The sequence below is a fragment of the Tupaia chinensis genome, unplaced genomic scaffold (assembly GCF_000334495.1).
Source record: "Tupaia chinensis unplaced genomic scaffold, TupChi_1.0 Scaffold000256_1, whole genome shotgun sequence".
Lineage (NCBI taxonomy): Eukaryota > Metazoa > Chordata > Mammalia > Scandentia > Tupaiidae > Tupaia > Tupaia belangeri.
Genome location: NW_006159736.1, coordinates 2,059,599 through 2,079,675, shown reverse-complemented (window position 1 = coordinate 2,079,675; position 20,077 = coordinate 2,059,599). Strand labels below are relative to the sequence as shown.

Sequence of the window (20,077 nt, the reverse complement as noted above, 5' to 3'; positions counted from 1 at the left end):
CAAGTATCTGCCTGTTTTCGTAATGCATGTAGTGTTTTATGTTTATATTCTTATTTAATTCTTTTAAAAAATAATTATTTATCGGGACCAGCAGTTAGCATAATGACTATGTTGCTGGACTCCCATGTAGTCTACCGTGGTTTGTGTTCCGGACCTGGTGGCTTAAAACTCATGCCGGGCACGTGTGTGTGTGTGCCCAAGATCCCAGAGGAGAAGATTGCGGCGTATATATATATTTATATTTTCTGTGAGCAAGAGAGATAGACAAAGAAACAAGACAGCACTCCCAACAGGGTCTTGCTCCATCTCCAGCTTTAGCCAGCCCCAGACCATGGACACATGTGCCCAGCACATGCAGGAAGGTTTCTGGACATGAACCCAGAGCTTTCCCATGTGTGTCAGCCTTGCAGAGCATCACATTTTACCACTATGCCACGGAATGGTTCCCTTACTTAATTCCTTATATAAATACTACGTTCTCATAGTTAAATATTTTGTAAATCCAGCAGGTGTTTTTCAAGTTGCTGGGCCCAGGGCTCAAACCATGCAGTTGGCCATGTGGGATCCAGTCACCTTAACCAATAGGAGGCCATGGGCTGGCTTTTTTTTTTTTATTTGAATATCAGGCTTCTTGTCTCTGAATATGATGTCTCTCTACATTAACTTAGATCAAGTTTGATATCTTTCACTCAAGTTTTTTGACTTTCTTCATAAAGATCTTGCACATCTTTTGTTATATAGGGTTTCTTTTAAACTTGCTAGAAGGTGTTCTCTGAGCTCACCAGAGAGAGACAAAGAGAGAGAAAGAGAGAGAGAGAAAACATACCCTGGAGGGATGGACACACCAGTTGCTTCTCTTCCATTCTCCTCTTGAAATTTTGGGCATACACACACACACACACACATACACACACACACACACACGGCATGACTTTCTAACTGGCAGGTCTAGAACTGGAACTATGCGATTGGCCATGTGGGATCCAGCTGCCTTAATACTCAAGCTACCTGCAGATTCTCTGCACAGCTTTAATAATACACATTTTCTCCTTTTTTGAGTTCTTCTGGATGGTGGAAGACAAAGCTGAGGCTAGATCAGTAGCAGGAAGTGCCTTTGAGAATGGACATTTGTAGATCTGATTAAGACCCTTTAGCATACAAAACACGGGACAAACCATTGAAGACGCTATGAATCTTCTTTTATTGTGCTTGTTTTATCTTTTAGAGAGACCCGTATTCTGGAAATGCCTTTCTGCCGGGTGAGAGCTCCAGTGAGGATGAAGAGCCTTTAGCAGAATTGTCGAAGGAAGAATTGTGCACCAAGATAAAAAGCTTGAAAGAAAAACTAACAAACACCCGCAAAGAAAACAGCCGACTTCGACAGTCTTTGGTCATGCTTCAAGGTAAACTTTGAGAAAATCGACATTTTAGATGAAAGGTAAAGTATGTGATCAATGAAAAATATTGCAAATCAGCTGTCAAGAATGAATAAGAAAACCAATTTCTCAGAGAGCTCAAAAATCACAATTTACATAATTCAAATATGGAAGCATTGTATTCAAACATTTAGTTTATTGCTTAAACAATTTTGATATTCCTGCAAAATATCAAATACTGGATGCATTCAATAGTGTTCGACAGATATTTATTGAGCATTTAATATAGGCCACTCAGCACTAAGTCCTACAGAGAAAAAAATCAGTAAGACAGAGCAAATGTGTTAAGTCACTCATGATGTACATATTTCATTTCTCTCTGACAAAGAAAGTTCTAGATAGTGGAGCTTATTCTGATTCATTATGGAACCATTGGGATAATAATTCCACCCTGGTATGATTTTGATAATGACTTTCTGCCCAAAGGCTCATGTTTTGGAATTTGGTCCCCTGTGTAATGGCTTCAGGAAGCACTGAGACCTTTAAGTGGTAAAATCTAGCAGACAGTGATTGGATCATGGAGGCAATACCCTCATAACTGGATTAACGTTGTCTCACGAGTTCTAACTCTTGTGAAAAGGGGTTAGTTTCTGTGAGAACAAGCTGTAAAAGAGCGTCCCCCAGGTTTCTCTCTCTCTTCATGCCCACCATGCTCTCTGCTTCCATCAGCCATGATGTGGTGGAGTTGACCTGATGCCACTCCCAGGCCTTTGGATGTTCAGCCATCAGAAGTGTAAATCAAATAAACCTCTTTATAAATCACTCAGTCTCAGGTATTTGTGTTAGCAACAAAATAGTAAACAAAGATGCATATATTATGTTTTCATTTTTGTGTTGGTAGGACTATTTTGGGAAAATAACCACATTCCATAGGAATCGTATGAAAGAAAGATCGGGTGAAGTAAATTAAAAACCACTTAGGTTAATATCTTTCTGCAAGATCTCTTGTTGTGTTTGAGTGTTTATTTTTCAAAAACTATGCTTTCCATTTGTAATTAAGTACCATGCACTATTTTAAATGCAGTTGAATATTTAACAGTTATAGCCTATACTGAGCAGTATTCTATTGTAAAACAGTAAATACACAAAATAGTTTAAAAGTAGATGCCTCTGTCTGCTATATACAGGATGAGTACAAGTGGCACACGAAAGTTAGGAGGAACCACAAGGAAAGTATTGCAGTCATCCAGCCTACATTGTAGCAGCCTACCCTAGGGTAAAGGAAGTGAAAAGCACAGTTTTGTGATTATTTTGGAAGCAGAAACCATAACACACAGAACATGGTGATGAGTGAGGTTGACCAAGTGATAGGCCACATACTTTCCTAAAAATATTTATTAAGTTAAGGACCAGCAGGGGGCATGGTGGTTAAAAATGCTAGACACTCCCACATGGCCATCCACAGTTTGAGTCCTGGACCTGGTGGCTTGCTTTCTCACTTTCTCTCTCTCTTTTTTCGCTCTCTCTCTCACTCTCTGTGTCTCTCTCTGGTCAAGTTAAAATAAATGAATGAGTAAATAAAATTAAATTAAATAGTATTTTTAAAAATATTTATTAAGTTAAATTCTTCATCATTTTATGGAGAAATAGCCACATATAAATGGAAAGATGTTTGTTCCATTTAAGAAAGCAGTACTTCTTTATTTCCTCACTTTAAATATTGCATTTTTATACCTGATGAGATTTTTCCTGATGAGGATTTCAAAAAACAGATTTTGAATTTTTTATTTTTTTTTTTTTACAGAACAGATAATTCCCATTTTTATATAACCTTTTCTGGCACTTAGAGTAAGATAAAATCTGGTTAATGACATTCATGTAAGATGCTGTTTAAGGTCATTGAAAGGAGTTAACAGACATTGGTTTAAATCCCAACTCTGCTTACTAGCTTCACAGCTTTGGCCATGTCTGTTCCCTGTACTTTTACCCTGGCTTCAATTTCCTCTTCTACAGAAGAGAGGCAACATATCATTTCCTTGTTATTATTGGGACTAAATGAGGTGAGTAAGAGAACTGTATTACCTGGTGTGGGGTACAAGAGGGTGATTCAGTAATGATAGTTATTATTGTTATTTTCTTTTTTTTTTTTGATAACAGACACATAAACCCCAAAAAGAAAATTATAGATCAACTTTTGTTATAAATTTAGATGAAAAAATTCTAAATTAGAGTATCAAGTCACGTTCAATAGCATATGAAAAAAAAAATCATTCGCTATGACATTTCTTCTCTCTCACACACTCTCAGATTGCCATTTCATGTCCTCCTCTCTCTGCCAACTCCCAACACCTCCTCCCTTATCCTCACTCTCACTTGATGACTTTGTTCCCTACTTCATTGAGAGATTGGAGGATATGAAGACCCAGCATCTCCCTGCACTAGTGCTGGTGTGCCTGTTACTCATGAAGACACATCCTTGTAGGTAGCCAGAGACCTTCTCTCCACTGGCACACCCGATCTCATCCCATTTTGCTTGATCAAGGATTTTGTTTCAGACAGTCTGCCCTGCTCTCCTGTAAGATCAAGCTTTCCTTTTCTCTAATTAATCATTCCTATTAGTATCAGATATAGTATTCTTTCTCCCATTAAACTAAAACAAAAGTGGCCAGCAGGTGGCATGGTGTTTAAGGCACTGGACTCCCACGTTGCCAGCCACAGTCCAAGTTGCAGATCTGGAGGCTTGCTTTCTCTCTCTCTCTCTGGTGAGCATGTATGCCCTATAACAAGTCTTAAAATAATAATAATAAATAAAATTGGAATAAATATTTTTATTTTAAAAACATAAATTAATAAATAAAAGAAAACCTCTCTTTCAGGACATTGCTTGTCTGACTTTTCTATTTATCTTCTCTTTATAGAAAAATTCCTTAAAAGGCAATTACACACATGCTATTTAATTTCTCCTCTCTTAATTTCTCTGGATCCCATCCCAATTAGTTTTGGTTTTTTGTTTGTTTGTTTGTTTTTGCTGTAGGGCATGTACGCTTACTGAAGAGACAGAGACAGAAAGCGAGAAATCGCTCCCCAAGGGGGACGACCACATTGCAATCCCTTCTCCTCTCTGGATTTGGGGCACACACACACACACACATGCCCAACGTGAGTTTTAACCTGCCAGTCCAGGACTTGAGCCACAGTCAACCACATGGGAGTCCAGCAACTAGCAACTAAGCCATCCAATGGTCCCCAATTAGGTCCTTTTAATTCCATTGTTATTTCTCAGCATGATTAGTAACCTTCATGTATTAGTTTGCTAAGCTTTAAGTGACGAAGTACCACAAATTGAGTGGTTTAAACAGCTGACATTTATTGTTTCACAGGTCCATTCTGGAAGCTAGAAGTCCAAAATCAAAGAGTCCGTAGGGCCATATCCCCCTGAAGGTTCTGGGAAAGGATCTCTCCTAGCAGGCTTCTCTCCTACCTTCTGGTTGCTCTTTAGTTTAGACCAACACAACTCCAATCTTTCCCTGCTGTTCTCTCTTTGTCTCTCCTCAACCTTCTTCCTTTCTATAAAGACACCTTTTATAAGGATATACTGTATTAGAGACTAGCCTCATTACAAATTAATCATATCTCTAAAAACTCTGACTCCACATAAGGTCACATTCTGGGGTACTGAGGGTTAGAACCTCAACATATCTTTTTAGGGAGAACACAGTTCCATGTATAACAGTCCACATGGCTAACCTCAGTGGCCATTTCTCAAATGTCATACTAAGTTCCATTTATAGCATTTTGACACACTTGGGCAACTCTCTTTCCTTAAAAGTTTCTTCACTTGGCTTTTGGGATACCACAAGTACCAGCTTTTCTCCTCATTGATGGTCTTTCCATCTCAATATATTCAGCTAATTCATTATCCCACCCTCTAAATATTTTATTATACCCCTGGCTCAGTTCGCTCCTACCTGCATACACTCCTAAGGTGATCTTATCCAACCATATGGTGTTAAAAATTTATCAATGAGTTATGATTCTCAGATTTCTGTCCCTTGCCTGTACCTTTCAAACTCATCATCCAGCTGGGTACTTGACATGATTGACAGGTATCTCAGACAAACTTGTCTCATAACCCACATGTCTGACCCTCTTGTTTCTCTCTTCCTCATCTTAGTTAATGCTAACTTTAGCATTTCAGTTTCCCAAGCCAAAATCCATGAAGTTATCTTCTATGTCTTTATTTCTTTTACACCCTACACTCAGTCTATCACCACATCCTACCATTTTACCTTCAAAGCATTTCTGGAACTCCATCATTTACCACTTCCATTACTGTCACTCTGGTCCAAAACACCATTATCTTTCACCTGAATTGTTATGGCAGTCTCTACTGCTGCTCTTGCTCCTAGGCAGTCTGTTCTCAACACAGCAGTAAGAATGATATTGTCGGGGCCAGCAGGTTGTGTGGTGGTTATGATGCTGGATCCCACATGGCTGACTCAGGTTTGAATCCTGGACCTAGTGGCTTAAGAATCGTGGTGGGTATGTGTGTGCATGTGCCCCAAATCCCAAGAAATGGAAGAGAAGGGATTGCAGCATGACCATCACCCTTGGAGGGTGATTTCTCACTTTCCTTTTCTCACTGTTTCTTTCTGGCAAGCACATGTGCCCTATGGCAAAAGTCTAAAGAAAAAAAAATGATCTTGTTAAATATGTCAGCTTATGACACTTCTCTGCTTAAGATTCTCCTTTTGTTCTGTATTTCCCTCATAAGAAATGGGGGACATTTTTTCATATGCATTTTAGCCATTTATATGTTTTCCTTGGAGTGTTGTCTGTTCAGTTCATTTGCCCATTTTTTCAATCGGATAATTTTTGTTGTTGTTGTTGTTGTTGTTGGTAAGCTGTTAGCGTTTTCTATATATTCTGGTTATCACTCCCTTACTTGAAGCAGTTTGCAAATATTTTCACCTATTCTAAGGGTTGTCTCTTCACTCTAATTGCTGTTTCCTTTGCTGTGCAGACACTTTTTAACATGATAAAATCCCACTTGTCTATTTTTGAGATAACTGCCTATGTTTTAGGAATCTTACTTAAGAAATCTTTGCATACTCCAATGTCTTCAAAAGTTTTTCCTAAGTTTTCCACCAGTTTTATAGAGGTTTTACTTCTAAATCTTTAATCCATTTTTTAGTTGATTTTTGTTAATGGTGAGAGATAGGGGTCCAGTTTCATTTTTCTTCAGATGACTATCCAGTTCTTCCAGCACCATTTGCTGAGAAGACTTTATTTTCTCCACTACATTGTCTTGTACCCTTTGTGAAAGATAAGTTGGCTGTATGTTTAGGGGTTATTTCTTAATTCTCTTTTCTTTTCCATTGGTCTTTGTGTCTGTATTTATGGCAATGGCATGCTTTTTTGACTATCAGAGCTTTGTAATATATTTTGTAGTTGAGTAGCGAGATGCCTCCTTATTCTCTTTGCAAAATATTGCCTTGTTGATACAGGGCGTTTCATGATTTCAAATAAACTTTAGGTTTGTCCTTTCTATTTCTTTTAAGAATATCAACAGTAATTTGATCGGAATCACATTGATTTTTTTTTTTTTTCAGATAGAGCGAGTTTTCCTGTAGTGCATGTGCACTCGCCAGAGAGAGAGAGAAAGTGAGAAATCGCATCCCAGAAGGGGTGGGGAATGGCCATGCCACAATCCCTTCTCCTCCATTCTCCTCTCATACATGCCCAGCATGAGTCTCAAGCCACCAGGTACGGGACTTTTACCACAGTCGACTATGTGGGAGTCCAGAGACGTAACCATTATACCATTTGCTGGTCCTCAAGAATCACATTGAATTTGTAAATTGACTTAGGTAGAATTGACATTTATTTATTTATTTATTTTTAAGAGTTACTTTATTTAACTTTGTTTATCTATTTATTTATTTTAATTTGATGAGAGAGAGCGTGAGAGAGTGCCACCAGGTCCGGGAATCGAACTGCAGTCAGCCATGTGGGAGTCCAGCACCCTTAAACACCACAAAATCTACTGGCCCCCAGAATTGACATTTTGATTATATTGATTCTTCTGATCCAAGTATAGGGATGCCTTTTTTTTCTTTTTTAGTGTTGCTATAGGTCATGTGTACTCTCCAGAGATACACAGGATAGAAAGAGGAAAAGTAAGAAATCACTGTCCCCAGAGGCTGATGGCCATGATTCAACCCCTTCTTTCAGGATTTGGGACACATATGCACACGCGTCTGGTATGATTTCAAGTTGTCAGGTCCAAGACTCAAACCACAAAGTCAGCCATTTGGGATCCAGCCACCTTAACCTCAGTACCATCTGCGGCCCTTTGTTTTTCTTTCTCACCAGAGAAAGAGAGAAAAAGCAGAAAATCGTTTCCCAAGGGGTATGCCAACACTGCAATTCTATATCCTAGTCTCCTCTTGGGTTTGGGCTCACACACACATGTACCTACCCAGTGTGATTTTCAAGCCGCTGGGTTTGGGACTCGAACTGTGACCAAGCATGTGGGAGTCCAGCACCTTAACCATGTCACCTGCTGGCCCCTTATTCTCTATTTCATTTACTTCAGCTCTAATCTTTTTTTTTTTTTTTTGAAGAGGTTTTTGCTATAGGGCGTGTGTGCTCGCCAGAAAGACAGAGTGAGACAGAGATACAGAATATGAGAAATTACCCCCAGGGAGAATGGCCACAATGCCATCCCTTCTCCTTTCTCCTCTCAGGATCTTGGGCACGCATGCACACGCACCCAGCATAAGTCCAGAACTCGAACCACGGTCAACTACATGGGCGTCCAGCGACATAGCCATTACACCAACTGCTGGTCCCATTTCAGCTCTAATCTTTATTGACTTTCTTCTGATATTTTTGGAGTTTTTTTGTTGTTGCTTTTTCAGTTTCTTGAGATGTGTCATTAAGTTATTTATTTACCACCTTTCTGTTTTTTTCTTGTGAGCACTAATTGCTATGAACTAGCATCTCATGACTGCTTTTACTATGTCACAAAGAGTATGGAGAGTCATATATTTATTATCGTTGGTTTCAATAAATCTTTTCTTTTTTAATTTTTGCTATAGGGTGCATATGCTCACTAGAGAGACATAGAGGGAGGGAAAGTAAGAAATCTCCCCCTTAGTGGGATAGCCACACTGCAATCCCTTCTATTCTCCTCTAGGAATTTTGGGCACATATCCACATGCACCCAGAGTGATTGCCATGCCACTGGGTCCCAAACTCAAATCCTCCATTCTCCTTTTGGAATTTTAGGCATGCTTGTACATGCACCTGGCATGAGTTTCAAGCCACCAGGTCTGGGACTTGAACTGTGGTCAACTACATGGGAGGCCAGCACCTCAACCACCATGCCATCTGCTAGTCCCAAGCAGAGAGAGTTTTAATTTGACCAAAGAGAAGGAACGTGAGAAAGCAAACCACCAGGTCCAGGACTCAAACTGCGGTCAGCCATTTGGGAGTACAGCCTCTTAACCACCATGCCACCAGCCAGCCCCTGTAAGCCTTATCTTATTTAACATAATAGTAATAGTAAATGCTTGGTACATAATAGGTACCCAATATCTAGTGGTAACTTTTTTAAAAAAATATCAACAATGTCCTTGTATATCAGAAATTGTCAGTTATACTCCTAAAGGAAAAAGAATCAACATTGGTTACTAGCAACTAAAAAAAAATAAGTTACAAGTTACTCTTACAAAAACTGTGAGGGGCGCCCACCCTATGGCCTCGTGCAAACTGTATGTATATGATTAAGGGAGCCCAATCCCCCAATCCCACACAGCAAACCAGGTTTTAAATCTTGGCTCCACTGGCTTGAAAAGCACACCGGGCATATGTGTATATGTGTCTCAAATCCCAACAGGGTGGAGAAATGGAGAAGAGACTGCAACCTGACCACGCCCCATTGGGGGATGCTTTTTCCCTTTCCCTCTCTGTGTCTCTTTGTTTTCCTCTGGCAAGCACATATACCCTCTGACAATTATAAATATATATATACACATACACAAAATTAAAAAAAAAAAAAAAGAAGGACCAGCAGATGGTGTAATGTTTGCATCACTGCTGTCAACCACAGTTTGAGTCCCAGACCTGGCTGCTTAAAACTCACTCTAGGGTCCATAGATGACATGGCGTGAAGGGCGCTGGATTTTCACATGGGTGACTGTGGTTTGTGTTCTGGACCTGGCAGCTTGCTTTCTCACTTTCTTTCTCTATCTCTCTGTGGTCAAATTAAAATAATAAATAAATAAATAAAGTTAAAATAAAATAACTCTTTAAAAAGGAAAAAAAAAAAAAAGCTCACTCTGGGCATGTGTGCATACATGCCCAAAATCTCGAGAGGAGAATGGAATGGAGAAGGGACTGCAGTGTGGCCTTCCCCCTGCAGTGTGATTTCTCACTTTCTATCTCTCTGTCTCTCTGTCTCTCCAGCAAGCGCACACACTCTATAGCAAAAATCTCTCTGAAAAAAAAAATGAAATGTGTGGGATCTGTGATGGAAAATATAAAGCTCACCTGAGAAACATACAAACCTAAGTAAATGGAAAGATATATCATATTCACATAGATAGGAGCAGAAGATGCCAATTCATTCCAAAATAACTAATTGTGAGAATGCAGCCCCAATCAAAATATCAATGGTCAGAGGCCAGTAGGTGGTGCAGAGGTTAAGACAGCTGGATTCTACATGGCTGACTGCACAGTTCTAGTCCTACACCTGGCTGCTTGAGAAACACGACAGGTTTGTGCGTATGTGCTCAAAATACCAAGGAGAGAATGAAGGAAAAGGAATTGTGGCATGGCCACAACCCTATATAATTTGAAAAAATTATTTTAAAATTTAATAGAAAAAACTAACAAGCAAGATCGATTAAAAGTGCGGAACCAGCAGGTGGTGTGGTGGTTGAAGCACTGGACACCCCCACATGGTCAACCACGGTTCAAATCCTGGACCTGGTGGCTTGCTTTCTCACTTTCACTCTCTCTTTCTCTGTCTCTGTCTGATCAAATGAAATGAATGAATAAATAAAGTTAAATAAATAATTCTTAAAAAAAAAAAAAGATTGATTAAGAGTGTTCTGGGGGGACCAGCAGTTGGAGTAATGGTTATGTCAATGGACTCCCATGTAGTCGACCGCGGTTTGAGTCCCAGACCTGGTGGCTTAAACTCACGCCAAGTGTGTATGTGTGCGTGCCCAAGATCCCAAGAGGAGTATGGAGGAGAAGGGATGGCGGCATGGCCATCCCTCCTGGGAGGGGGCGGGCGATTTCTCGCTTTCTACCTCTCTGTCTCTGTCTTTCTGGCTAGTGAACGTGCCCTATAGCAAAAACCTCTCAAAAAAAAGAGTGTTCTGGGGCCACCAGATGGTGTGGTGGTAAAAGCAGCTGGATTCCCACATGGGCAACCCTGGTTTGAGTCCCAGACCCAGTAACTTGAAAATCATGCCACGCATGTGTGCATGCATGTCCAAGATCCTGAGAGGAATATGGAGAAGGGATTGCAGTGTGGCATCCCACCTGGGGGATGATTTCTCACTTTCCCTCTCTTTGTATCTCTGTCTCTTTTCTTTCTACCAAGCACACATGTCCTATGGTAAAAACCTAAAAATAAATATAAGTAAAAGTATTCTGAAAAAAATTATGAATGCAAAGTCTGTCAACATTAAATCATATAAAGTTCCAATAATTAATACCATCTTGGAGACCAGCAGGTGGTGAGTTGGTTAAGGCACTGGACCCTCACATGACCAACCTTAGTTCAAGTCCCAGATCTGGCACCTTGCTTTTTCTCTGTCTCTCTCTGGTCATAATTCAGAAACAATAATAATAAAGCCAGCAGGTGGTGTGGCGGTTGGGATACTGAACTCCCACATGGCCAATCACAGTTCAAATCTCAGACCCAGACTTGAAACTCACGCCAGGGGCATGTGCATGTATGCCCAAAATCCTGAGAGGAGAATGAAAGAAAGGATTATGGAATGGCCATCCTCCCTGGGGGGGTGATTTCACATGTTCTCTCAGTCTGTCTCTGTCCGCAGCAATCACACATGCACTATATCAAAAATCTCTCTATAAGTAAATAATTAATTAAATTAATTATTTTTTTAAAAAGTGTCTTGTTAATGAAGAGTGAGTAGGTCAATGTAACAGGATACATCTATATATATGTAAATATCTGCATATATATGAGATATATGTATACATATAGATAGATAGATATCCTCAAAGCAGAATCTAATAAATGATAAAGAAACTATCCTGGAGGCACTATGTCACAGGGGTCAAGAGTACAAATTTTAGGGGCCAAACCTGTTTCAAACCCTGGCTCTGCCACTTATCTGTGTAACTTCTGTGTGCAAGTTGTTTAACCATTCGGTGTCTCAATTTCCTTATCTCTAAAATGGAAATAATAAGCGTACTCACCTGGGTGATAGCTAAAGCCTTTAGAACAGAGCCTGGCATACAGCAAGTGATGTAGAAGTGTTTGCTATTGCAGTGTTTGCTGTCACAGGTAACAAGGCCAATTTCATGGACGTGTGATCTGTGTAGTCATGGAGTCCTGCTCTTAGAAGGACCCACAGACTGGTTTAAGACTCTGCTCACAACCATCTTAAAATTCTTAAGTTTTGAACAAAGGGCTCCACATTTTCATTTTGTACTAGGCCCTCCAAATTATGTAGCTATATAGCAAGTTCTGCAAGTCAATCAGGAAAAGGATGAATTATTCAACAAATGGTGTTGAGAAAACTGATATTCCAAGTTAGGTTCTCATTTCACACCATGTGTCACACTAAAAACATAACTATACATTTTAAATTAGAACTCCATGTTTTTTTTTCTTTTTTAAACTTATTTATTTCTTTCAGAGCAGACAGGCAGAGAATGTGAGAGACAGAGAAAGTGAGACAAACACCCCAAATGGGATCTCATGCTGTGATCCCTTGGCCATCCTTCTAGCCAGTCAGGCTCAGTCATGCATACACTCAGTGTGTACAGGTCGACCAGTGAACTGAACCCCAGTCTTCCACAGTTTCCAGCATTGCAGAACTTTGCACTGTCCTTCCCACTGGAGTAAGTGAAAACTCAATGTCCTTCCCTGGTCTAGGGCACTACTGCATGGTGCTGGAGCCACATGAGAGGACTGGGTTCAGATCCTGGGTCATCCTAAACACACAGGGCCTGGCAGTGTGCACCTGTGGCTGAGAGGGAGGATCATGGCATGGGGCTAGAGGATCATGGCATGATAGCGATGTTACCTGGCTGTCTGTTTTTCTCTCTCTCTTGAAATAAACAAGTAGATAAACTTAAGGAAAATTTTAATGTTCTGAATTAACATGAGAAGTACTGGTTTGAACATATGATGAATTTTGTCTTTAAAAAATAATGCTAGGGGCGCCAGCAGGTGGTATGGTGGTTGAGATGCTGGACTCCCATATGGCCAACCCCAGTCTAAGTCCTGTACCTGGCGGCTTGCTTTCTCATTTTCTCTTTCTCTCTGTCTCTCTCTGGTCAAATTCAAAAAGAATAATAATAAATAAAATTGAATAAATAATTATTTAAAAAAATAAATAATACTAGGGCTGACCCTATAGCCTAATGGTTAAGAGAACTAGATTCTTTGTGGCCACAGTTCAAATCCCAGATCAGTGACTGAAAAAAACACACTGGGTGCATGTGTGCACGTTCCATATCCTGATAAGGTGGAGAAATAAAAAGAAGGAACTTTTGGGGTGGGACCAGCAGGTGGTGTGGTCTATAGGGTGATGGACTCCCACACGGCCAACTGTGTCTCCAAACCTGGTGGCTTACTTTCTTTCTCTCTCGCTCTTCTGTAACATGTGTACTCTATATTAAATTTAAAAAATAATAATTAATACAGTTAAATAAACAATTCTTTGAAAAAAAGAGAGAGAGAGAAGGAACTTTTTCTCTCTCTCTGGTGAACATACATGCCCTCTGGCAATTTTTTTTCAAAGAAGAAAGTTTAATTTCTTCCATGAGCAAAGAAGACAGAGAAAGAGAGAGACCACCCCCACAGAGTCTTGATGCTGTGATCCGCTCCAGCTCCAGCCAGCCCATGATCATAGGTGCACTTATTCCAGATACTCAGGGAGGTCATTGAATGTGAACCCAGAACCTTCCCATGAGAGTCAGCCTCAAAGAGCATCATATCTTACTGCTGCACTGCCAACCAACCCCTAAAATGTTCTATGTCTTGCTGGGGTGTGTGTTAACTGAGTGTACCCATGCGTCAGATTCATCCCTTTGAATCTACTTAACTTATGCTCAGATTTCATGTAAGATCTTATTTTTAACTATGTAATTTAGTCCTCAAAAAAATCATCTTTACCAAGAAAATTTAATAAACCAGAGAAAATATTGACCAAAGTGTTAATCGGGGAAAAGAAGCCGTGATACAATCTATGTATGCAGTATGGCCCTAACTAGTAAAAGTAAATACAGGGGTAAATATAGAAATTTTCAGGGCAAGCCCATGCGTGGTGGTTAAGGCGGCTATATCCGACATGGCCAAGCTTGTGATGCGAGTCTCAGACCTGGTGGCTTGAAAAACACGCTGGGTGTGTGTGTGCATGCCCCAAACCCCTAAAGGAAGAGAAATGAAGGAGAGGAGATTGCTACATGACCATTACCCATGGAGGGTGCTTTCTCCTGTTCCCTCTTTCGGTCTTTGTCTCTCTGGCAAGTGCACATACCCTCTGGCAAATTTTTTTTAAAAATAGAAATACACAAATAGAGATGACAAAAAGGATGCATGCCAATGAACATGTACAACTTTTATAATTAAAAAAGCATAAATATTCTTGAATTCTCACTTCATATCAAATTCCCTTTTTCTCTTTGCAGTCTAGCTTTGGCCTTCTTTCAGTTTCTGAAATACAGGCATATCTCATGCACTGCACTTCACAGACACTGTGTTTTTCACAAACTGAAGGATTGTGGCAACCTTGTGTTACTCGTCTACCCCCATCTCTCTCTCTCTCTGGTTCTCCCTGCTCCCTGAGACACAACTATATGATATTAGGCCAGTTAATAGGACCTCTTAGTGTTTAAGAGAAAGAAAGAGTTGCACATCTCTCACTTTAAATTGAAAGCCATAAATGCTTAAGCTTAGAAAGGAACGCCTGTTAAAAGCTGACAGCCCAAAAGCTAAGCCTCTTGTGCCAAGTAGCCTTGCAAGTTATGAATGCAAAGGATAAATTTTTGAAAGTGCTACTCCAGTGAACACATAAACAATAAGAAAAGAGGGACCAGCAATTAGCATAATGGCTATGTCACTGGACTCCCATGTAGTCGACTGAGGTTTGAGTCCCGGACCCAGTGGCTTAACATTCACGCCGGGCGCATGTGCATGCATGCCCAAGATCCCTAGAGGAGAATGGAGGAGAAAGGATTGCAGCCTGGCCATCCCCTCTAGGGGGTGATATCTCACTTTCTGTCTCTCTGTCTCTCTCTGTCTGGCAAGTGCACGCACCCTATAGCAAAAACCTCTCCAAAAATAAAAACAATAAGAAAAGGAAACAATCTTATTGCTGATAGAAAGTTTTGGTGGTCTGAATAGATCATACCAGCCACGCCAGAAGGTGCTGTGGAGGTGATGGCAACTGGATTCCACATGGCTGACTCTGGTTTGAGTCCTAGACCTCATGGCCTGAAAAAATACTGAGTATGTGTGCATGCATGCCAAAAATCCCCAGAGGTGAATGGAGGAGAAGGGATTGCTGTGTGGCCATCCCTCCTGGGGGGAGGGAGTGATTTTTCACTCTCCCTCTCTCTTTCTCTGTCTCAATCTGGTGAGCATATATGCTCTATGGAAAAAAAAAGAGAGAGAGAGAAAGAAAGAGAGAGACCAGTTGCAATATTTTCTTAAACCAAAGCCTAATCCACATTAACCCTGTCTTCAATTCCATGAAGGCTGAAAAGGTAAGGAAGCTACAGAAGAAAAGTATGAAGCTAGGAGAGGTGTTTTTTTTTCCCCTCAGAATTATTAATTTAATTTTATTTATTGATTTTAATTTGACCAGAGAGAGAGGGGGGAAAGTGAGAAACCAAGCTGCCAAGTCCAAGACTCAAACCACAGTAACCATGTGGGAGTCCAGTACTTCTATGCCACCTGCCAGCCTCAGAGATTTGTTCTTAAGGTTTAAGGAAACAAGCTGTCTCTGTGACACAAGTGAAAGGTGCAAGGTGAAGCAGCAAGTGCTCCATGTCTAATGACCACCCTCATCATCACCCCTGCTCTCTTCACCTGTTAAATTCCTGCTATACCTTCAACTCTCAGATCAATTTTGACTTCCCCAGAGAAGACCTTCTTGCCCCTCCCTGAGTTGAGCCCCTCCCTTGCCCAGATTGGTCCAGTACCTTATAACTCTTTGTTTCACTTAAGAATTGGCATTTTGGGGGACCAGCAGTTAGCGTAATGGCTATGTCGCTGGACTCCCATGTAGTCAACCATGGTTCAAGTCCTGGACCCGGCAGCTTAAACTCACGCCAGGCGTGTGTGCGTGCGGGCCCAGGATCCCAAGAAGAGAATGGAGGAGAAGGGATTGCGGCATGGCCATCCTCCCAGGGGGGTGATTTCTCTTCTTCTATCTCTCTGTCTCTGGTGAGTCGCCAGTCCCTAAAGCGAAAACCTCTCCAAAAAAAAAAAAAAAAGAATTGTCATTTTGGTGGGGCTGGCAGGTGGTGTGATGGTTAAGGGTGCTGGACTCCCACTTTCCCTCTCACTTTCCCTCTCTGTCTCTCTGTCCCTCCCTGAGCAAAATAAAATAAATAAAGTTAAATAAAATAATTAAAATTATATATTATTCAGGGCAAGAGAGAAAAGAGAGAGGGGAAGTAAGAAAGCAAGCTGCCAGGTCCTAGACTCAAACCACAGTCAGCCATGTGGGAGTCCAATGCCCTTAACTACCATGCCACCTGCCGACCCCATCCAATAAAATAATTCTCAAAAAAAAAAATTGTAATTTTGGGGGCCAGCAAATGGCATAGTGGTTAAGGTGCTGGACTTCCATGTGGCTGGCTGGAACCAGTGGCTTGAAACTTATATAGGGCACATGTGTGTGCTTGCCCCAAATCCTGAGAAATGAATAAAGGAGAAGGGATTGCAGTGTGCCCATCCCCCCTCTGGGCGTGATTTCTTGCTTTTTTTCTCTCTTTCTCTCTGTGTCTTCAGTGAGCACACATGCCCTATAGCAAAAATCTCTCAAAAAAAAAAAAAAGAATTCTAATTTTGGGGCCAGCAGGTGGTAAGGTAGTTAAGGTGTTGGACTCCCACATAACTGACTGTAATTTGAGTCCCAGACCCAATGGGATGAAAATCACATTAGGAGAAGAATGGATGGGAAGGAATTGCAGCAAGGCCATCCTCCCTGGGTGGTGATTTCTCACTGTGTCTTTCTCTCAGTCTTTCTTCAGCAAATGCATATGTCCTATGGCAAAAATCTGAAAAAAAAATCAAATTGTAATTTTTCATTTCTTTCATGAACCTCGAGTTAGTCAAATTGCCAGTTTAGGGCAATCTGTCCTCCAGATTGCCAAGTTTGCCCGATCATTCTCATGTTTAATAGTCTAATAGAAGAACTCATTAAAACCTGTCATACTCATGATTGCACTTACTATAGGAAAAGGATGAAAATGAGAATCAGACAAAGAGAGACATATAAGACAGAGACTGGGAGGCTTCTGAATATAAATCTGTTGTTCTCATGATGCCATAGGCTCCTCCTTCCTATGTGGGCTAATACACATAGAGTATTATTTATCCAGGAAGCTCCCCAGAGCTCCAGTGTCCAACATTCTCATTGAGGTTTCATTATGCAGGCATGACTAATTGAGTGTCCACATAGTTGAACGCAGCCTCTAAGTCATATAGTTGGTCTTTCTGGATTTCTGGTTGTGGCTAGTTTCCTCTCTAAGGCTACTAGGTATGACTGGTGCAACCCAACTCACCTCATTAGCATAATATCAGGTGTGGTCCCAGGAGCTCACAGGAGTAAGAGAAATACTTGTATCACCCAGGAAGCTCCACGTTTTAGAGGTTACTTCCCAGGAGTCATGACAAAGGCCAGTCCTCTCTTTAGCAGGACATTTTTTTTTACTATACAGCATGTTTGTGTGAATAATGTCTCCTCTCACCCTTCAGCTCTGAAAGTACATGGATTATACCTAGATTTGCTCCCAGTTTCATTCCTAGGATCTTGCATAGTGGTTGGCAAATTTTGAGAGTCTGCATAAAATAGACTTGAGAATCAGATCATCAGAATTTGAATCTCGGCTCTTCTTTTCACTGAGTGAACCTGAACACGTTACTTAAATTCTTGTTGCATAATTGAACTTATCTGTAAACTAGAGGTAATAATAATCCTTAGAGTTACAATGAAGTAATGAGTTACAAACATCAGTAAAGTTGTCAGAGTAGTACCTGCCACAGTGTAAAAGCTTAGGAAAACATCCAATGTTATTAAATGCTCAATAATTACTAATGGAACAAGTTTCTGGCACATGAGATGTGCTTAGCATTTTCTTATTGAAAGAAGAAAAAATAACATTTTTTCCTTTAGATTTTCCTGTTAATATAGTACCAGATCTGCTGATTTGGATCTGTCACTAATTATTCTAAAGATTGTAAATCAACAGTATGCTTAAAAGTACCCAAAAAAGTTTCAGTTCTGTCACTTCACCATCAGCCAGTGCCCCCAGCCATAGAGTAAGGAATTAAATTAGCAAGGATTCAAGGTCTCTTCCAACTCCAACAACATGTTATTTGTCCTTAGGAAACAAACTAGATATAACAACAGAGAAGACCATTTTACATGGAGGCATGAAAACTTTGAATGTGTAAGTTTCCATTAATAAGAAAAAGGAATAAAGAGAATATTTAGTTGATTACCAAATTCATTTTAATGTGTGACAACATAGATTTGAATTGTGGCAATGCATTTTTATTAATTTGGTAGAATTTGAGTCCCTGGTAAGCCAGACTACAAAGGTCTTAGAAAATTAATTTAATCTACAAGAAATGGCTAATTTTATCTTGGTGCTTAAACTGGCCAAATGTAAGTTCTAGATGGTGACTGGTAATAGAATTAGTGGTGTCTTTAAAAAGAGATTCAATACCTTCAAATCAAATCATACTCCTGCCAATGAGGAAAAAAAGAACAAACTTTAAAAATCTTTTTTCAGTTGGGCCAGCAGGTGGCATGGAGATTAAATCATTGGATCCCACATGACCGATTTTGCCATCCTAGTCTCTAATCCAGTGGCTTGAAAATCACACCAGGCATGTGTAGGTGCATGCCCCAAATCCCCAGAGAATGGAGAAGAAGGGATTGTGACATGGCTACCCCCTCTGGGGTATGTTTTCTCACTTTCCCTGTCTCTAACTCTGTCTCTCTCAAGAGTACACACACCATATTGCAAAATTTAAAATAAATTTGTTAAATTGTTTCAGTTACAAAATAATGTGTATATGTTTAAATACAATAACTAAATGTTTTTAAATTGATTTATTATTATTAATCCATTATTAAATTATTTAATAATAAAATATAAATATATTCCAAAACCTTCCCACCATTTTTATTTTTCAGAAGAAACAAATGTTTATTCCACATATTTCTGTGCATATGCATACAATAATAAACAAGAATTTATTCACCTGTTCCTGTCTCTTGCCATTTTTAGTGTTACCACAGGCAGTCACTCAATTTGAAGAACTGGTTGGTATGGCAGAGGCCCTGCTTAAGGGTGGAGGAAGCATGTCTACATCAGCGTCTACTCTCTGGAGAGCAACAAACAACTCCTCACCAGACTCATTTGCATCAGTGTGCAGTAATTCCAATTCTAATTCCAGTTCACCAATTTCCTTGAAGGCTGAGGAAGAGCATCATGTTGATGAGAAACAGGTCAGTTAAGATACCTGTCTAATTGAAATACAGTTAAATACAAAAAAAAGTGAGGATTATATGGTAATTCTTTTGTCAAACTTTAGGTAAGTTTAGGTTACCACCATAACATTACAGTTGCATAAAACTATTTTCTTTTTATAATAAAAACTAATATTTGCAAAACAAATATCCAGAAAACAAAAGGCAAATCACGGACAAAGATGAAGTTATTAAAACTATAAAATCCTTAAACCAGCAATGGAAGGATACCTAAGGATTAGGTTAAATTTTTTTTAAATCCTTGACAGGAGGTGAGTTTCAGGCTTAGCATACTAACGGAACACAGTTCTTTTCTACTTTCCTAATTTTTCTCAATCAAGAAACAGAAGCTAAAAGACAAGAGTTTTGTTAGAATCAGGTCTCAACCTCTGAAAATACACCTTCAAAAGTGATAATTAGAGGTCACCTTATGATAGTTAATGGAGCTGGATCCCACATGGCCGACTGCACAGTTAAAGTCCCAGGCCCAATGGCTTGATAAACACCAGATGGGAGCAAGTGCACATGCCCAAAATCCCAAGTGAAGAATGAAGGAGAGGGGACTATGGTGTGACCAATCCCCCTGAAGGATGATTTCTTATTCTCTTTTTCTCTTTTCCACCCACACCCTCCACCCCTGTGAACACTTGTACCCTATAGGAAAACTAGAAGGAAAAAAAAAGGAATAATTAAATCCTGATTAACAATCTAACA

General features: G+C 40.0%; 1 protein-coding gene across 3 annotated transcripts in view; it reads left to right on the top strand.

Moving 5' to 3' along the window:
• The window catches only part of BEND6 (BEN domain containing 6), a 64,415-nt gene that overhangs the window by 27,445 nt on the left and 16,893 nt on the right, over positions 1 to 20,077 (top strand). For 2 of the 3 annotated variants that reach the window (XM_006149183.3, XM_006149182.3), the window contains exons 3-4: positions 1,226 to 1,403; positions 19,122 to 19,342. In XM_006149183.3, the coding sequence (XP_006149245.1) occupies positions 1,226 to 1,403; positions 19,122 to 19,342 (399 nt within the window). Of the gene's footprint in view, positions 1 to 1,225; positions 1,404 to 18,211; positions 18,276 to 19,121; positions 19,343 to 20,077 lie in introns of those variants that run through there. The other variant, XM_027772136.1, reaches the window with a different exon arrangement.